General features: G+C 37.5%; 1 protein-coding gene across 5 annotated transcripts in view; it reads right to left on the bottom strand.

Moving 5' to 3' along the window:
* The window catches only part of ZRANB3 (zinc finger RANBP2-type containing 3), a 263,410-nt gene that overhangs the window by 76,480 nt on the left and 173,348 nt on the right, over positions 1 to 13,582 (bottom strand). For all 5 annotated transcript variants that reach the window (XM_061183470.1, XM_061183452.1, XM_061183461.1 and 2 more), the window contains 2 exons: positions 2,010 to 2,181; positions 551 to 667 (listed from right to left, as the gene is read on the bottom strand). In XM_061183470.1, coding sequence (XP_061039453.1) covers positions 551 to 667; positions 2,010 to 2,181 — 289 coding nt within the window. The remainder of the gene's footprint in view (positions 1 to 550; positions 668 to 2,009; positions 2,182 to 13,582) is intronic.

Here is a 13,582-nt window from a genome sequence, read left to right on the forward strand (position 1 = left end):
TTGGAGAAAGATGACACTCATTAGTATGTATAAGTTCAACCATGCCGGTAAAAACAGCAGACAATGTGTGATGCGTCTACTTGAGAGTCATACTGAGATTTAAAAACTCTAACACCCTCTAATTTGCACTTTTGGACAAACAGAATGTGAACACATCTATCTGCAGGGATCTAAAAACATAATACCAATTAAAAATGATTGACTTACATAAAAAAAGATTATTTGTAGCAATTATGTAGGAACACCACGGAAAAAGCTGGCAACAAAGATGAATATATATAAGTCCTTTAAATGAGAAAGTGTAATATATATTATACTCCCTCATCAAAGTATATCCATATATAGAAAAGGATCGATATATGAACAGGTATAATAGTGTTCATTATACTACTGTTTACTTTGAATATGTTTGAATTTTTCCATAACAGAGATTAAAAATTAAATGGCAAAGACATGTTGCAGTATGCAAATAAGCTGCTTAATTTAAAAAAATTAAATACATTAAATAATTTGTATCAAGACAAACACATGATGGCCCAGCAATGAGTACCTTGGCAATGGCAGTTTGTTTAAACATGCGAGTAATCAACCCCATGACAGTCTTGGTGGCACCTGAATTTGGAGCTCTCATTAATTTTTCCCACTCTTCAAAGCTGGAATTCAATTCCTATGTAGGAGAAAATAATGTTTAGAAATACAGCATAAAGAACATAGCAATTAATTCAATAATGAATCATGTCCTACTTATTTTTTTATATAGAAATACATATATATGAAGAAAAATTCCCAAAGGTGCCAGTGTGTTGATTTAAAAAACATCAATCAGTGTGGAGGTAGGTCAGACACATGTTTATGCTAATGACAGAAAGCAATGACAAGGTGTGGGAGGAAATCAAGCCCTTTGCTAACATCATATATCAAACAACTGCAGGCTTCTCTTACAGAGGAGCATGTAGTAAAGTAAAAATAAAAATTTAAGAAAAATTTTAAATAAAATTTTTATGTAAAAACAAAAACTTAAAGAACTCACAGTAGCAAAAATATATATGGTAGCAAAGCATTTTTTACTAAAAGCATTGAATTTATTTAAATAAGCATAAAGACTTGGGGAATATTAGTTAAATAAAATGTAACATAGTCATATATTAACACTTATTTTTCTTTTGTTAAAATAATGGATACAGAAAATCAGATCGTTTTTATTTTACCAAAAATATATTGCTCAATGTTTACAAAATTCTTAGTCTCAAATTTCAAGACAAAACAAGGCAATAAACAGTCTTTGTTGACAAAGTTATATCCAGATTTGAAGAAATTTCAGAGACTATAAAAGCACTGTACTCCCCAAAAGTAAATGTAGACAAGGATTACCTAATCTTGTATTACCAATTCTGGTTTCTAATATGTTGAACTTTACATCTTACAACATGATCACAGAGTTTTAGGATTTCAAGAACAGGGGGCTGGATCCAAATTATCCTAGAAGACAGCTACTCATACTTAAAAAAAAAAAAAAATCCTACAGCAAGAAAAAGAACTTCCCTTGCTAATTATTGGGCTTCACACCCTACATATACTTAGAATTTTTTTTTTAACATCTTTATTGGAGTATAATTGCTTTACAATGGTGTGTTAGTTTCTGCTTTATAACAAAGTGAATCAGTTATACATATACATATGTTCCCCATACCTCTTCCCTCTTGCGTCTCCCTTAGAATTCTTAATACTAAGTCTATGTTGCAATTGAAGTGCTTTTTTTCTCTATTTAGCAGAAATATATTTTTTAATGACTAAGATATTAAATCTTTTCACATTATTTGATGACTAAATTTAAATTCTTCCTGCTCTCTTCTTGAAATGATACAAAGCCAATTCATATGGCTCTATTAATTAAACCTATTTTAAGAAAGTGGACTTTTCCTTCTGTGAAATATGAAATATGTGCTATCTTTCACAGTATAATTTAAAATGATTTCAAATAAGACTCTCAATCAAACACAGGTTCTCACCTTGGCTGCTGCTGATGGAAGATCAAATGGAATACGCTGTCTGATTTTAGGGGGCAGCTGGGTTAAAACTTCAGCCTTTAATCTTCTAATCATTATGTCACTTAATAGCTGATGAAGTTCATTAAGATTTGATGCCCCTCTGCAATCCCACTGAGGTCTTTTACCAAAATATCTGTTAATATAAAGAAAACACATGTAGCAAAGCTGAACTTTAGAGTAAGAAAACAATTTATCCAGTGTGTTCTTCCTTTTAATGATAAGGAGCCATGATGCTGTTTCTTTCTTTTTTTTCTTTTAAGATTTTTTGTTGTTGTTGATGTGGACCATTTTTAAAGTCTTTACTGAATTTGTTACAATATTGCTTCTGTTTTTACATTTTGTTGTTTTTGGCCGCGAGGCATGTGGGATCTTATTAGCTCCCTGACCAGGGATCGAACCCGCTCCCTCTGCATTGGAAGGCGAAGTCTTAACCACTGGACTGCCAGGGAAGGCCCTTTACTTTTATTTTTGAATGCAAATTAGTTTCAAAAAGCTCAGCTTTAGAAATAGTAATGAATAAGATCACACATTACTCTCAGCTGTAGTAAATGTTAGTGCTTAAACATAGTGTTTATACTGAGTTAATAAAAGGGTGGGATGAACTGATAACTCTGAATACCACTGGCATTTTGGATGACCTCACACGTGGCAGTGTGTTTTGCAGATCTAGCCCTAAATAAGCACTAACTGCAAGTACACCAGCCAGTATACGTAACAAACAAAACCAGCTAAAATGATTTCCACAAATTCTAGGAGGCAATATTATCTCCCATTGAACTGTTAAGCAGAGCAGATAGATCACTTGGTGATCTCTTCTTCCTTCGAACCACTGGATTGACAGCAAAGGAAAAAAAAAAAAAGGTACAAATGCACTATGAAAGAGAGATGGGAGAGAAAACATCAGAGGATAAGTGGTTTCAACAAACGTTTGTAAGTCAGACAGACAAGCGGTAGCTGACCCGACAAAAGAAAGTAAGCTACAACTTAAAATGTTTGCAGTAGGGAACTTATCCTCTAGATCTCTGAGAAGATCAGGAGTTGGAAGCACCAAGCACTGGGGTAGGTATTAAATCTACTGGACCTACTGAACTTAGGCATCAGGACAGCTGGCCTAATAGCATCCCTGAATCATTGTGACAACCCCACACAAATCCACAAAATTCCCAATCATCTTCCAGGGGCCAATACTACTAAAAATAGCTACTAGAGAATAATTAACAAAGGAAAAATTCCTGTTAGGTTGTATTATAATTACTAATATTAAAAATTAAATAACTATTCATTTTAGTGGGATCTGGTGGTATATAATGCAAACAGTGTCATTTTGAGAAACCTGGAACTTGGCTGACATTGATTTTTTTTTTAGTTTAATGTATTTTATAGCAAACATACAGCAATAGTACCAAAAACATTAAAATCATGTATTTGCATGTAGAATTGATTAGAAAAGTATAGTGAATGGATGGAACTACTGTATGATAAAATGACAGACAACACTTAGTTGTCATCAATAAGAAATGTATTTGTTTTAAAAAACTAAGGGCTGGCACTGTAAAAAATTTAATAGGTTTAGTTATAATTGTTATAAATTGAATTACTGAAACTTGTCTATTGAAATATTTTGACTTCCTTTAATGCTTTATGTCTCCATATTTATATTAAAACTTTATACACTAATGAAAATGGAAAAATACTTGCCAATAACCGATTCTGTCACCTATTTTTCCATTCACAATCAAGATACTTAAGTACATTTTGACCTCACGGTAAAAAAAAAAAAGAAAAAAAAATCTAATTTTTGTCAATTATATCTTAATAAAACTGGAAAAAAAAACTGAACAGGAAAAAAATCTAATGTTTAGGACTACAGAAAATGAGGAAAAGATGTTGGGTCTTTTTTTGCTGCCATTAAAATGAATTCTTAAGCACATTCTCCACCTTTGCAACACATTGGGCAAGTGTACAACATGCTAAGTGGAGGTCTTTTGGCACAATTATTCCACTTTGGTACAGACAGCGCACAGGTGTTGTCACACAGGCTAACCACATAGGCCTCACTTGCCTCCTGCAGAGCACAAAATAGTTGAGCACCACGTGCACAGGTCTGTTTTGAAGTCGGAGCCATCTAATTTCAGATGCCACACACGACCCGTACCAGGCCTGTAACAGTGAGGTTTCTTCACCCCTCCAGGAGAAGGCACTCTATTGAGAGAAGCTTTTGTAGCCAGTTGCCTCCTGGGTGCTTTGCCACTGGTTGATTGCAAGCCCTATGCTTGGTGTAAATGATGGTTTAGAGAAATCCTTTCATCCACCCTCCCTAATCCTCACTCCTTCTCTTTTAGCTGGAGTCAGACCCCTTGAGGTGGTATTGACTTTAAAGAGTGTTGGCAACACCACATGCTTCTGAACCCCCAGACTCAAGTTTGGGGTGCAAAAGGCAAATGAGAAGGGGAGGGAGGGCTAAGAGATGCCACCTGTAAACACTTGGTCTCTTCCCCTTAAATTTAATGTAAATTACACATACTTTTTGGAATATCCTATTCTTTGTTAAAAACAGCTTTACAAAGATATAATTCATAATTCCATACAATTCACCCACTTAAAGTGTACAATTCAATAACGGTTTCTAGTATATTCACAGATATGTGCAACTACCACCATCACAGTAAATTTTAGAACATTTTCATCATCTCAAGAAGGAACCTCGGGCTTTCCCGGTGGCGCAGTGGTTAAGAATCCGCCTGCCAATGCAGGGGACACGGGTTCGAGCCCTGGTCCGGGAAGATCCCACATGCCGCGGAGCAACTAAGCCCGTGCGCCACAACTACTGAGCCTGCGCTCTAGAGCCCGCGAGCCACAACTACTGAAGCCCGTGTGCCTAGAGCCCATGCTCCGCAACGAGAAGTCACTGCAATGAGAAGCCTGCACACCACAATGAAGAGTAGCCCCCGCTTGCCCCAACTAGAGAAAGCCTGCACATAGCAACGAAGACCCAACGCAGCCAAAAATAAATAAATAAAACAAGTAAATTTATTAAGAAAAAAAAAAAGAAAAAGAAGGAACCTCATAAACCTTTAGCTATCACTCCCTTAACCGCTGTCCTGTCTACCCAGCCCTAAGCAACCATTAACCTATTTTCTGTCTCTAAAGATTTTCCTATTCTGAATTTTCATATATATGGAATCATACAGCACTGTACAGTCTTTTGTGACTAGCTTCTATTACTTAGCATAATATTTGCAAGATTCATCCATGTTGTAGCAAATAATATTCCATTGTATGGATATACCACATTTTGTTTATTCATTTATCTGTTGATAGACATTTGGGTTGTTTCCAACTTTGGGCTTTTATAAACAATGCTGCTATCAAAGTCATGTACAAGTTTTTTTGTGGACATATTTCTCTTGGGTATATACCTAGGAGTTGAATAGCTGGCTTGCACAGTAATTCTATGTTTAATCATTTGAGGAAGTGCTAGACTGTTTTCCAAAGTAGCTAGACCAGTTTACATTCCAACCAGCAGTGTTCAAGGATTCCAATTTCTCCATATCTTCATCAACACTTGTTATGTGACTTTTTGAGTTTAGCCATGCTAGTGGGTATGAAGTGGTATCTCACTGAGGTTTCGATTTCTATTTCTCTGATGACTAATGATGTCAAGCATTTTTTTTTCATGTGCTCATTGGCCATTTGTATGTCTTTGTTGGAGAAATGTCTATTCAAATACTTCACCCATTTTTGAATTTGGTTGTCATACTGAGTTGTACGAATTCTTAATATATCTAGATACAAGTCCCTTATAAAATGTATGATTTACAAACAATTTCTCCTATTCTGTGGGCTGTCTTTTCATTTGTTTCTATTAACAATTTTGTTTGCTTAAGTTACCATTTATTTCAGATGTTAAGTCCTAATGTTATTTTACTTGTTGTGTTAAATAACATTAGAAGTGGGACCTTATAGCATGTTGTTACTTGATGTTGGGAAGAATGAAGCACACTGTGAATAAAGAAAGGTGACCAGTCTTTCCCTAATAGGAGCTATTCACCATCTACTTTTATTGTAGCCACTCAAACTTACTTTTGTATAGATGGCTGCCTATAGCATTTAGCTGCTGGTTTTTATTTTAGAACTATATTCTTAATGAATTTTTAAAAAATCAAAGTGACACATGCAATAGTTTTAAAACTTCAAATAAAAAGACTTCCAAGCAAACAGGGTCAGTAAGTTCAGGCTTTGATTTATCCTCTTTGCTTCAAACTCAGGATAGGTAAAATATAAAGAGAAAACAAAAATCCACATTTGGGGATAAAGACAAGGTAAATGCCTCTGTAGTCCAGAAACAGAACAAAAATGTAAAGACAAGAGCAGGGTTAAAGTCATGAAGCTGCTGTTTTATGTTTAAGAGAAGGCAGTAAGAATCAAGAATCAGGGTTGTAAGGACAAAGTATTTTTGGTACAGTTTTAATATAAAATGGATTTTCTAGGAACTATAAATGCTGTTAACGCAAAAGAATATTGTACTTTGCTCTATTAGAAAATTAACCCAAAGTTGTTTGCCACTTTGGAGAATCATGTCACTGGCAACAGTGACACTGAAGTAGCTGCCTTGCAAACACACACAGCTATATTAGCTTGTATTTGTAGAGCAAGTGTTTATAATGATTCCATACAGACATCAACTTTCATCAATTTTATGATTCAGATTCCCCCCTTTAATATCTCTGAAATTCACAGAGATCTATTAGTTTAATTATAGCAGTTCTTCCCTTAGTGGTATGTAAAATAATACTGCATATTATAATCAAGGTTGTCTTAGATTCAATAAAATCCAGTATATAAATATACTTATTTCACTCTTTTTAAAACTGACTTCCAGTGTAGTCATTCCTGTCTAACGATTATACAGACAAGATGGTGGAGTAGAAGGATGTGAGCTCACCTCTTCTTAAAGAAACACCAAAATCACAACTAACTGCTGAACAACCATTGACAAAAAAACGTTGGAACCTACCCAAAAAGATACCCCACATCCAAAGACAAAGAAGAAGCCACAACGAGACGTAGGAGGGGCACAACTGTGATAAAATCAAATTCCATACATGCCAGATGGGCAACCCACAAGCTGGAACATAATTATACCACAGAAATTCTCCCACAGGAGTGAAAGTTCTGAGCCCCACGTCAGGCTCCCCAGCCAGAGAATCTGGCTTTGAAGGTCAGTGGGGTTTGACTGCAGGAATTCCACAGGACTAGGGGAAACAGAAACTTCAGTCTTGGAGAGCACACACAGGGTCTCGTGCGTACCAGGACCCAGGGGAAAAAATCAGTGACCTCATAAGAGACTGGGCCAGACTTATTTGCTAGTATTGGAAGGTCTCCTGCGAAGGCGGGGAGCAGCTGTGGCTCACTGTGGGGACAAGGACACGGGTGGCGGTAGTTCTGAGAAGTACTCATTGGTGTGAACCCTCCTGGAGGCCACCATTTTCTCACCAAGACCTGGCCCCAGCCAACAGTCTGCAGGCTCCAGTGCTGGGACGCCTCAGGCCAAACAACCAACAGGGTGGGAACACAGCCCCACCCATCAGCAGACAGGCTGCTTAAAGTCTTCTAAGCACACAGCTTCCCAAAAAACACACCCCCTGACATGGCTCTGCCCACCAGAGGGACAAGAACCAGCTCCACCCACCAGTGGGCAGGCACCAGTCCCTCCCCGCAGGAAGCCTGCAAAGCCTCTTAGACAGCCTCATCCATGAGGGGGCAGACAGCAGAAGCAAGAAGAACTATAACCCTGCAGCCTGTGGAACGGAAACCACAATCACAAAAAGTCTGACAAAATGAGACAGCAGAGGAATATGTCCCAGATGAAGGAACAAGACAAAACCCCAGAAGAACAACTAAGTGAAGTGGAGAGAGTCAATCTACCTGAAAAAGAATTCAGAGTAATGATAGTACAGATGATACAACATCTCAGAAAAAGAATAGAGGCACAAATCAAGAAAATACAAAATCAAAAGATTTATAGACAAGCAAAAGCTAAGAGAATTTAGCACCACCAGACCAGCTTTGCAACAAATGCTAAAGGAACTTCTCTAGGTGGAAAAGACCACAACTAGAAACAAGAAAATTACAAATGGAAAAGCTCCTATCTATTTACATTCAAAAGTACATATTATTTTATTTTAGTTTGCATAATTTTAATTTTTCCCCTGTGTTATGCTGGGTTGTATTAGTTTTTTAAAAAATTACCAGTAGACATAGATTATTATATCTATGTATTTTGTTTCAGTATTAGGGGAGCATTACACAATATTTATTACAAGACGTGGGCATTAGGTCAATAGGGTTGAGAAACACTGCTCTACAATACTACTACTTCCCTGCTCTTATTATGGTCATTTACACATATTATGTACTATATATGTAAGACTAAGTTCTGAGAAAAAAAGTTATTTAATATTTGTGCATGTCAATCTTTAACACAAAGTAAATAAATAAAAGCCCATAAGGAGCAATAAAGACCAAATAAAGTAAACGAACAAACAAAACCCCCACAACATTTGAGGAAGATGAATGCACAAGATCTTAAATGCCTTAAATTAGAAAACTGTAAGTATTATGAAGGTAAATGTAACATGACATGCAGTACAACATAGCTACAAAGATGGCAGAACAGTGACTCTTACCACAAATAAAATGTGAAGAAATAGCTCATAGGCTAAAAAAAGGTATTAAACAGAACTCCTCATACAGTCAATTTCTCTTTACCTGGATAGGTGTACAACAAGGCACGTTGGTAGTTACGAATTACTCCATCTCCTACCTTCTAATTGCTCCCACACAACACTAAGTTGAGTTTCTAAAATGCAAATTATATTATTCCCTTCCTTAAAAACTTTCAAGAAAAATATGAGCAATGATGTTTCCCTCTTCCAATACCATAAACTCTTACATTATTTTTAAGATTTATTTATTTGTTTATTTATTTATTTTTTGGCTGCACTAGGTCTTCATTGCAGTATGCAGGATCTTTTTTTTTTTTTTAAAGATTTATTATTTATTTATTTATTTATTTTATTTTTGTCTGTGTCGGGTCTTAGTTGTGGCATACAGGCTCTTTGTTGCAGTGCGTGGGCTTCTCTCTGGTTGTGGTGTGCGGGTTTTCTCTTCTCTAGCTGTGGCAGGCAGGCTCCAGGGCACGTGGCCTCTGTAGCTGTGGTGCACAGGTTCCAGAGCACATGGGCTCTGTAGTTTGCAGCACGTGGGCTCCAGTTGCGGCGTGTGGGCATACTTGCCACATGGCATGTGGGATCGTAGTTCCTTGACCAGGGATCAAACCTGCGTCCTCTGCATTGTAAGGCGGACTTTTTGCCACTGGACCACCAGGGAAGTCCCCAGGATCTTTTTTAGTAGCAGCATGTGGACTTCTTAGTTGCAGCATGCAGACTTCTTAGTTGCGGCATGCAGAGTTCTTAGTTGTGGCATGCAGACTCTTAGTTGCTGCATGCAAACTCTTAGTTGCGGTATGCATGTGGGATCTAGTTCCCTGACCAGGGATCGAACCCAGGACCCCTGCCTTGGGAGCATGGAATCTTACCCACTGGACCACCAGGGAAGTCCCTCTTATGGTTTTTAAGTGTTCTTAAAAATTCAGCTTGGTGGGCTTCCCTGGTGGCGCAGTGGTTAAGAATCTGCCTGCCAATGCAGGGGACACGGGTTTGAGCCCTGGTCTGGGAAGATCCCACATGCCGCGGAGCGGCTAAGCCCGTGAGCCACAACTACTGAGCCTGCGCGTCTGGAGCCTGTGCTCCGCAACGGGAGAGGCCGCGACAGTGAGAGGCCCGCTCACCGCGATGAAGAGTGGCCCCCACTCGCCGCAACTGGAGAAAGCCCTTGCACAGAAACGAAGACCCAACACAGCCAAAAATAAAAATATAAATAAATTAAAAAAAAAAAATTCAGCTTGGAAATACGATCCTAAACCAGGAGTCTCTCATGCTTTATCAGTTTTATGAGATTAGATGATAGTCATAAAACATCACTAAATATGGGAAATTAGTTATCAGTTTCTCTTCCTATTATCTCATACTCTCTCAATTGTCAGCCCCAGACTCATAATCATGAAAGTTATAAGTGAAATAATAATGACTGAAAATTTCCCCTAGTTAATGTCAGATACCAAACCACAAATCCAGAAAGCTCAGAGAATATCAAGCAGGATAAACACCCAAAAAACCACACCCAAGCATACCACATTCAAACTTCAGAAAATCAAAAATAAGGGAAAAACATTGAAAGAAGTCAGGAAATAAAATAAAACACCTTACATATATGGGAGCAAAAACAGGAATTATATATAACTTCTCCTCTGAAACGAAAGCAAGAAGAGAGTAGAGTAAAATATTTAAAGTGTTCAGAGAAAACCCCACCACCCTAGAATTCTGTATCCTGCAAAATTATCCATCAAAATTCAAGGTGAAACAAAGACTTTCTCAGACAAACAAAAATTGAGGGGATTTGTTCATAAGACCTGCTTTGCAAGAAATATTAAATGAAGATCTTCACTGGGACGAAGTGAGACAGTGGCATGGACAGATATACACTACCAAATGTAAAATAGATAGCTAGTGGGAAGCAGCCACATGGCACAGGGAGATCAGCTCGGTGCTTTGTGACTACCTGGAGGGGTGGGATAGGGAGGGTGGGAGGGAGACGCAAGAGGGAGGAGATATGGGAACATACGTATATGTATAACTGATTCACTTTGTTATATAGCAGAAACTAACACACCATTGTAAAGCAATTATACTCCAATAAAGATGTTAAAAAAAAAAAAAAGAACCAAGTGAGGAAAATAAAAGTCTCTGTGAAGAGAAAATGAATAAATAAATGAAGATCTTCAGAAAGAGAAAAATGATATAGGTCAGAATATCAGATCTACATAAAGAAGGCAAGAGAATTGGAGAATGAATGAGTGAAAGTAAAATAAAAACTTTTATTTTTCTTATTTTTAATTGATCTAACAAATCACAGTTTGCTCAAAATAATAGCAACAGTGTATTCCATTATCTCTCTCTATATATGCTTATGTATAACTGAAGTGAGTGACAGCAATGATACAAGGTACTAGAGGGAAGAATGAGGATTATTTTGTTAATATAAGACACTTGCACTACTCATGAAGCAGTAGAGTGTTGCTAGACCATGGTATGGTGGTGACTTTTTAGATACAATACCAAAGGCATGATGTATAAAAGAAATAATTGATAAGCTGGATGGACTTCATTAAAATTAAAACTTCTGCTCTTTGAAAGACAATGTGAAGAGAATGGAAAGATAAACCCCAGACTGAGAAAAATATTTGCAAAAGACACACTAATGAAGGACTGTTATCCAAAATATGCAAAGAACTCTTAAAACCCAAGAATAAGAAAACAAGTAACTCAATTTTAAAATGGCAGGACTTCCCTGGTGGCGCAGTGGTTGAGAATCTGCCTGCCAATGCAGGGGACACGGGTTCAAACCCTGGTTCGGGAAGATCCCACATGCCACGGAGCAACTAAGCCCGTGCGCCACAACTACTGAGCCTGCGCTGTGGAGCCTGTGCACCACAACTACTGAGCCCACGTGCTGCCACTACCGAAGTCTGCGCACCTAGAGCCCATGCTCCGCAACGAGAAGCCCGCAAACCACAACGAAGAGTAGCCCCCCCTTCCCACAACTAGAAAAAGCCTGCGTACAGCAACAAAGACCCAATGCAGCCAAAAATAAATAAATAAATATTTTTAAAAAAATGGCAAAAGACCTGAACAGACATCTCACCAAGAAAGATATACAGATTTCAAGTAAGCATATGAAATGATTTATGACATCATAAGTCATTAGGGAATTGCAAATTAAAACAATGAGATACCACTACACATCTATTAGAATGGCTAAAATCCAAAACACTGACAACACCAAACGCTGACAAGGATGTGGAGCAATAGGAAATCTCATTCATTGCTGGCGGGAATGCAAAATGGTAGAACTATCAAGTCATGAAAAAATGTGGAGGAAACTTAAATGCATATAACTAAGTGAAAGAAGTTAATATGAAAAGGCAACACTATATGATTCCAACCAAATAACGTTCTTGAAAAGGGACTATGGAGACACTAAAAAGATAAATGGTTGCTAGGGCTTACAGGGGAGGGAGAGATGATTAGGTGGAACACAGAGAATCTTTAGGGCAGTGAAACTATTCTAACAAAGGTGGATATATGCCACTGCACCTTTGTCAAAACCCATAGAATGTGTAATACCAAGAGTGACCCCTAATGTAAACTGTGGACATAGGGTGATAATGATGTGTCAATGGAGTTCAATGATAGTACAAATGTGCATTGTGTTGCAGAATTTCAATAGTGTGGGAGGTTGTGCATTTGTGAGGACAGGGGGTATATGGGAACTCCCTGTACTTTCTAGTCAATTTTGCTGAGAACCTACAACTGCTCTTAAAAAATAAAGTTTATTAATTTAAAAAAGGGGGTGTTGCATATTTCAGTCTCTACCCTGCACATTTCCAGCATTCCCTCCCCAAAGCCCACTAGGGCAACAGATCTTCTGAGCTAAGCGTGCCTGCGCTGACGTCAGACAGCTTGAGATCTTGGGCTGGGGAGCTTTTAAGTGCCTAAGGCCAAGGAATTTTCAGAGGCCTATGAGGCTTTTTTTTAATGAAGTAAAAAGAACAAATATGTGTGTGTGTGTGTGTGTGTGTGTGTGTGTGTGTGTGTGTGTTGGGGAGTATGGTGTACAAAAGCAGGAGATTCTGGGACTAGGAAACATTCCTGACTTTAGGTCTTAGCCATTTCTTTCCTGATCTTTAGTTTCTAAAATGCATAAAATGTGAAAGTCCACTATTTTGGGGGAATGGTTGAATAAAATGTAGGTCATGCCAAACATGGACTATTAAGCAACTATTCATTAAGAAGCAGTTAGATTATATGTATGGAGTAAGAAAAATGTCAAAGGTATACAATAAATGATAAACAGAAGTTGTAGAGTAATATGTTTGATACAAAAGATTATGTATATGTATATGTGTGTGTACATGTGTATGTCTGTATAATAATGGAAACAGCTCTGGAAGAATATGCAGCAAAATATAACATTGCTAATCTTGGGGGTAATGGTGGTGGGGATTAAAAGGGTTGACGTAAAAACTTTTTTTTTAACCCCCATTTTGTTTTTAGAGGCATACTTCAGAGATACTGTGGGTTCAGTTCCAGACCACCATAATAAAGTGAATATAACAATAAAGCGAGTCACACAAATTTTTTGGTTTCCCAGTGTATATAAAAGTTATGTTTACACTATACTGTAGTCTCTTAAGTGTGCAACAGCATTATGTCTAAAAGAAAAGTACATACCCTAATAAAAATATTTTATTGCTAAAAAATACTAACCATCATCGTCTCAGCTTCAGTGAGTCATAATATTTTCACAATAATAACATCAAAGATCACTGATCACAGACACCATAACAGCTA

This window comes from Eubalaena glacialis, chromosome 1 (genome assembly GCF_028564815.1).
Source record: "Eubalaena glacialis isolate mEubGla1 chromosome 1, mEubGla1.1.hap2.+ XY, whole genome shotgun sequence".
NCBI classification, from domain to species: domain Eukaryota; kingdom Metazoa; phylum Chordata; class Mammalia; order Artiodactyla; family Balaenidae; genus Eubalaena; species Eubalaena glacialis.